Raw genomic sequence first — 7,275 nt, 5'->3', positions numbered from 1 at the left:
TCCTTTTGTTTTGGATTTTTGTGCTAACCTCTGAAGGGACTCTTCAGGATACAAAGAGAAATGGTCTTCTGCATCTACTTGTGAGTGGATTGCCTTCCAGTGTCAGATCTGTATTCCAGAGTTTGATCTGTGCATTTTTATAAGAATAAAACCACATGAACACAGACAGGCTAACCGTGAAGAGGACTTTCCAGACAGGATTTCTTCATGCCTCCCCTAAAAGAAACAAATTTTCTTGGTGTGAGAGAATCAGGACATTGAGTGACCTACTCTCCAATTCCAGAGGGGCAGCTTGGTTTTGTCCCCTTTTCAGTGACAGGTTAAGAGGGTTGAACCCTACATTTTCAGTTACAAGGAGATTTTGTTTAAAAAAAAAATCCTATGTGGAAATGAGTGAGACAATGACAAAATAAACAAATAATTAAAATCCAAACCAAAACATATCTCCTGGCCCCGAGACTGCCAGTTAGTCCTCCAAGACCACGATCTCTACATTGTGGACTTGATGCTGGTGGTCTTCCAGCTCAGCCACAACTTTCTCTTCAGTCCTCAGCTCTGTCTCCAAAATGACTGCTTTGCCCTCAGTATCCTCAGCCTCTGGGTCTGGGGCTGGGTCGATCTCAATGATGGTCTGTCCATCCTCTGAGGTACTTTCAACAGCTTGGATTGCAGAGGTCAGGCCAGATTCCATGGCCACCAATTCCACAGGGCTTACCATGGTGGTCATGTTGCCCAGGGTACTCCCATCCTGCATAGCGGTGGAGCTTAGCAGTGCCAAGCTAGATGAAGGGTGGAGCGTCACTGTGTCTGATGAGCTGCTCTTGGCAGAGGAGACCACCGTGGCGTAGCGGAAGAGCTGAGGGCCAGAAGGCAGTGTGTGGACAGTCACAGGATTGGAGCCCTGGCTGAGGGTGGCCACTGGAATATTGCCCATGGAAAAAGACTGACCCACTGGGGTGATGGTGATGGGTGAGATGACAGTGAACTGAGGCTGCTGGACAGGAGGAGAAGGGCTCAGGACAGTAGTCGAGGCTGGCCGTTGGAGACGAGGTCGTTTTGGAGGCTTAGGAGTGCTCACAGGCATCAGTACTACATTTTGAACTGTCTGGGATTTCAGCCTCTGATCCTGAGCTTGCTTCTTCTGCTCTTCCAACTGGCGTTCCAAATCTATGGAAAAAAGATAGTATTTGGTGTGGAAGGAAGTATCAACTTGGGAAGAGTAAACTGGCTTACGAGACTTGGGGAATCTTACGTGAGTTTTGCTACCAAGGTAAATCACTTCATTGTTTTTTTTTGTTTGTTTGTTTTTTTTAATATTTTCTTTTTATTTATTTATTCCCTTTTGTTGCCCTTGTTGTTTTATTGTTGTAGTTATTGTTGTTGTCATCGTTGTTGACAAGAAGCTCAAGGACCGGCGTCAGGATCCCGGTTCGAGCCCCGGCTCCCCACCTGCAGGCAGGTCCCTTCACAGGCGGTGAAGCAGGTCTGCAGGTGTCTGTCTTTCTCTCCCTCTCTCTCTGTCTTCCCCTCCTCTCTCCATTTCTCTCTGTCCTATCCAACAACAACGACATCCATAATAACTACAACAATAAAACAACAAGGGCAACAAAAGGGAATAAATAAATAAAATTAAAAAATATATATATATAGGATGACCCTGATGCTAGGTCTGCTTTTTTCTTTGTGCCTCCGCTGATTTACTTTACTACATTCCACCTGGATCTGTGTAAAAATCTAATACTATGTGGATTAAACAAAAGGAAGGAGTCAGTCACAATATAAATCAATTAAGAAAATGGCAAAACTCAAGGGCTTCCAGTCAGGATGGCAGGGGCCAAAGAGCCTCTGATTGCTCTTGTTGCCACCAGCACAGCAAAAGCTACAACATACATGGACAAACCAGCATAAAAACCAGCTTGCAGCTCAGATGAACTAAAACAAAAGAAAGAAACACCAAATTGTGAGAACAGAGAAACTCATAACTAAGGTAAAAATTTGCTCCCTGTTTGCTTCCATGCCACTGGGCCAGGATCTTGCCATAGCATTCAATTGCCCTACTGGCTCTAAACACCTTTGGCTCTGGCTACTTCAGCCCAGCTTCTGCTGCTGCTGCTTGCCTACATGGGCACCTCCCAGTCGTGGCTGCTGGGTTCAGTTCACTCCCATGTCAACTCTTACCAGTTCAGTCTGGCCAGTTCAGTTTACCTGTGCTTGATTTAGCCTGTATCTTGTACAGCTAGGGCCTCTGCTTCTGTGGCTGTCATCTAGTTCCAATTAGGACCCTGCCACCCACTGCCTCACTGCCTCTGCAGACAGTTACACAGTGGAAAGAGAATGTAACTCACCTGCAGTGTTGGATCAAGACAGCAATTGAAGAAAAACTTAAATTCAACATAGCTATAATAGGCCTCCCAATGAAGAACTTAAAGCTACGACGTTAGAGATACTTACTGAGTTGAGAAGAATTATGGAGAACTACAACAAATTCAGAGAAATAATGAGGAAATTTATAGATAAATTCATAATAGTGACCAGATGAAAGAAGAGTACAATGACAGAGCTACACATACACACCCCACAGGAAAATACCTACAAGGAAAAAGACACTAAAGACTGAAGTGGAGAACAAGAAAATAGGGTAGAATAAACCAACCAGAAGAAAAAAAAAAAAAAAAGAAAGAAAAAGGTAAGAAAAGAAATCAATCAGGGAGTCGGGCGGTAGCGCAGTGGGTTAAGTGCACATAGTGCAAAGTGCAAGGACTGACATGAAGATCCCGGTTCGAGCCCCCAGCTCCCCACCTGCAGGGGAGTCACTTCACAAGCGGTGAAGCAGGTCTGCAGGTGTCTATCTTTCTCTCCCCCTCTCTGTATTCCACTCCTCTCCATTTCTCTCTGTCCTAGCCAACAACGATGGTATCAATAATAACAACAATAATAACTACAACAATAAAAACAACAAGGGCAACAAAAAGGGAAAATAAATATTTAAAAAATAAATAAAAAAGAAGTCAATCAGTGAAATATGCTGCTTTGCCATGTATGTAAGCATTTAAGCCTGGCCTCCACTGCATTGAATGCAGTTTTGATTCTATATTCTCATTCACTCTCTCTTCCTCACTCACTCTACCTCTCTGTTGCTATGTTAGAAAAAAACCCACTAAGGGAGTCAGGTGGTAGCGCAGCGGGTTAAGTGCATGTGGCTCAAAGTGCAAGGACCGGCATAAGGATCCCAGTTCGAGCCTCTGGCTCCCCACCTGCAGGGGAGTTGCTTCACAGGCAGTGAAGCAGGTCTGCAGGTGTCTCTCTTTCTCTCCCCCTCTGTCTTCCCCTCCTCTTTCCATTTCTTTCTGTCCTATCCATAATAACGACAACAATAATAACTACAACACTAAAACAACAAGGGCAACAAAAGGGAATAAATAAATAAATAGAAAATGAAAAAAAAAACAGGCAGAGAAACTGCATAATGGTTATGCAAAGGACTTTCATGCCTGAGCCCTTCATGCCTGAAGCCCCTGAGATCCCTGGTTCAATCCCCTGCCCACCATAAGCTAGAGCTGAGCAGTGCTCTGGTCTTTCTGTTTCTCCCTCCTTCCCCCTTCTGTATCTTTCTTTCATTAAAATAAATAAAAGAGGGAGCTGGGCAGTAGCGCAGCAGGTTAAGCGCACATGGCACAAAGTGCAAGGACCAGCGTAAGGATCCCAATTCCAGCCCCCAGCTCCAGGCCCCCGCTCCCCACCTACAGGGGATTGCTTTGCAAGTGGTGAAGCAGGTTTGCAGGTGTCTATCTTTCTCCTCTCTTCCTCTCTGTCTTCCCCTCCTCTCTCAATTTCTCTGTCCTAGCCAACAACAACAGCTATGACAACAATAACAACTACAACAAGGGCAACAACAACAAGGGCAACAAAATGGGAAAAATGGCCTCCCAGAGTAGTGGATTCGTAGTGCAGGCACCGAGCCCCAGCAATAACCTGGAGGCAAAAAAAAAAAAAAAGGTTTTTTAAAAAATAAAAGATATTTTAAAAACTAAAATAATTAATATATGAGAATTATGGGACAGCATTAAGAGAAACATTATTTGCATCATAAGCGTGTAAGAAGAAAAAGAGAGAAAGGGGCAGAATATTTATTTGAAGAAACTTTAACTGAGAATTTCCCTAAATTAAAAGAGACAGACTCCTAGATGCAGAAGGCTTGACAAGCTTCAAGAACAATGAGCATAGTCCTAAGTTCATTAAGAATCATAATAGTTAAAATTTCAAGGACTGAAGACAAATAGATAATCTGAAGGCTGTTAAAGAAAAATGAAGAGTCACTAATAAAAGAAATCTCCAAGGGAGTCGGGTGGTAGTGCGGCGGATTAAGCGCACATGGCACAAAGCACAAGGACTGGTGTAAGGATCCCAGTTTGAGCCCCAGCTCCCCACCTGCAGGGGAGTCGCTTCACAAGTGGTGAAGCAGGTCTGCAGGTGTCTATTTTTCTCTTGCTTTCTCTGTCTTCCCCTCCTTTTTCCATCTCTCTGTCCTATCCAACAACAACGATATCAATAACTACAACAATAAAACAATAAGGGCAACAAAAGGGGATAAATAAATAAATAAATAAATATAAGGTATAATAATAATAATAAAGAAATCCCCAAAGCTGATTTCTTAACTGAAATACTAAAGGTGAAAAAGGACTGATGGGGCTGGGTGGTGGCGCACCTGGTTGAGTGCACATGCTACAATGATCAAGGACCCACATTCAAACTCCCAGTCTCCACCTGCAAGGGGAAAGCTTCACAAGTGGTGAGCTGGTCTGCAGGTGTCTCTCTGTCTCTTCCTCTCTCTCTCTCTCCTCCTTCCTTCTTGATATATAATTGTCTCTATCAAATAAAGATAATTAAAAAAAATTTTAAAATAAAATTAAAAGAATTATTTAAAAAAGAAAGAGAGGAAGAAAGAAAGAAAGAAAGAAAGAAAGAAAGAAAGAAAGAAAGGAAGGAAGGAAGGAAGGAAGGAAGGAAGGACTGGCAAGATATATTTGAAGTTCTGAATGGTCCAGGAGGTGGCACAGTGGATAAAGCATTGAACTTTCAAGCTTTGGGTTCCTAGTCCAATCCCCAGCAGCACATGTATCAGAGTGATGTCTGGTTCTCTCTCTCTCTCTCTCTCTCTCTCCTCCTATTTTTCTCACTAATATATAAATAAAAATAAATGATAAAGAAGTTCTGAGTAAAACAGGCCTAAAAATACTTTATCCTGGTAGGTTATCTATCAGTCAGGTTTGAAGGAGGTAATGAGAGCTTTTCAGATAAGTAGCAGCCAAAGGAATTCATCTTAGCTAAACAAGATCTATAAGAAATACTGAAGGGGGAGTCGTGCAGTAGTAGAGCAGGTTAAGCGCAGGTGGTGCAAAGTGCAAGGACTGGTGTAAGGATCCCGGTTCAAGCCCCCGGCTTCCCACCTGCAGGGGAGTCACTTCACAGGTGGTGAAGCAGGTCTGCAAGTGTCTTATCTTTCTCTCCCCCTCTGTCTTCCCCTCCTCTCTCCATTTCTCTCTGTCCTATCCAACAACAACAACATCAATAACAACGATAATAACTACAATAAAATAAGGGCAACAAACATAAGTAGAACCTGAAATGGAATTGGCGTATTGCACCAAAGTAAAAGACTCTGGGGTGGGTGGGTGGGGAGAATACAGGTCCATGAAGGATGATAAATGACATAGTGGGGGTTGTATTGTTAAATGGGAAACTGGGGAATGTTATGCATGTACAAACTATTGTATTTACTGTTGAATGTAAAACATTAATTCCCCAATAAAGAAATAAATTTTATAAATAAGTAAATAAATAAATAAACAAGGGCAACAAAAGGGAATAAATAAATAAATATTTAAAGAAAAAAATACTGAAGGAAGGGGGCCGGGCCGTAGTGCAGCGGGTTAAGCATACATGGCGTGAAGTGCAAGGACTGGCTTCAAGCCTCGGCTCCCCACTTGTAGGCGTGTCTCTACCTACCCTAACCCTACCTCAACCCCTACCCCAACCCTAACCCTTCACAAGCGGTGAAGCAGGTCTGCAGGTGTCTATCTTTCTTTCTTTTTTTAATGTTTTATTTATATTGTTTTTACTTTTTAACCAGAGCACTGCTCAACTCTGGCTTATGGTGGTGTGGGGGATTGAACCTGGGATTTGATGGAGCTTCAGGCATGAGAGTCTGTTTGCATAACCATTATGCTATCTACCCCCACCCCAGGTGTCTATCTTTTTTTTTTTAAATAAATAAATATTTATTTATTTATTCCCTGTTGTTGCCCTTGTAGTTATTGTTGTTGTCACTGTTGCATAGGACAGAGAGAAATGGAGAGAGGGAGGGGAAGACAGAGAGGGGGAGAGAAAGACAGACACCTGCAGACCTGCTTCACCACCTGTGAAGCAACTCCCCTGCAGGTGGGGTGCCAGGGGCTCGAACCAGTATCCTTACACCAGTCCTTGTGCTTTGCGCCACCTGCGCTTAGCCCGCTGCGCTACTGCCGACTCCCTTTTTTTTTTTTTAAAGAATTTATGTATTTATGAGAAAGATAGGAAGAGAGAGAGAAAGAACCAGACATCACTCTAATACATGTGCTGCCAGGGATTGAACTCAGGACATTATGCTTGAGAGTCCAATGCTTTCTCCACTGCACCACCTCCTCTCTCAATTTCTCTCTGTTCTATTCCAACAATAACAATAATAACAACAAGGGCAAAAAAATGAGAAAAGGATGGCCTCCAGGAGCAGTGGATTCATAGTAGTACAGGTACTGAGCTCCAGCAATAACCCTGAAGGCAAAAAAAGAAGAAGAGGAGGAGGAAGAAGAAACACTGAAGGGACTCATATAAAATGAAAATATAGGGGGGGCAGGCAGTGGCACACCTGGTTGAGTGCACACGTTACAGTGCACAAGCACCTGGGTTCAAGTCCCCAGTCCCTACCTACAGGGGAAAAGCTTTACGAGTGGTGAAGCAGGGCTGCAGGTGTCTCTCTGTCTTTCTCCCTCTCTACTTCCCCCTTTCTCTCGACTTCTGTCTCTATCAAGTAAATAAGTAAAGATAACAAAAAAAAGAAAACATAAAATAATTCACTTATATGAAGAAAGCAAACAAAGTCAGGTAAATAAGAAAACCCAATAAAGGCTATGACCTTTGACAGCAGAACTGAGGGTAACAAAGGAGGAGGGGAGTTGTGTGTGTAGGGGAAGGGTGGTGGAGTGGAGGCCAAATGGATTTTTCTGGAGAGACTTT

At 43.1% G+C, this 7,275-nt stretch overlaps 1 protein-coding gene across 9 annotated transcripts in view; it reads right to left on the bottom strand.

Annotated features, from left to right (window-relative positions):
- Nucleotides 1-368: 368 nt before the first annotated feature.
- Nucleotides 369-7,275, bottom strand: part of GMEB1 (glucocorticoid modulatory element binding protein 1) — a 65,765-nt gene continuing 58,858 nt past the window's right edge. For all 9 annotated transcript variants that reach the window (XM_060205665.1, XM_060205672.1, XM_060205671.1 and 6 more), the window contains one exon: nt 369-1,167. In XM_060205665.1, coding sequence (XP_060061648.1) covers nt 467-1,167 — 701 coding nt within the window. In that variant the 3' untranslated portion in view covers nt 369-466. The remainder of the gene's footprint in view (nt 1,168-7,275) is intronic.

Source organism: Erinaceus europaeus, chromosome 13 (assembly GCF_950295315.1).
Source record: "Erinaceus europaeus chromosome 13, mEriEur2.1, whole genome shotgun sequence".
Classification (NCBI taxonomy): Eukaryota; Metazoa; Chordata; class Mammalia; order Eulipotyphla; family Erinaceidae; genus Erinaceus; species Erinaceus europaeus.
Note: the sequence above shows the minus strand (reverse complement) of the source record. Positions and strands in the feature narration are given on the sequence as shown.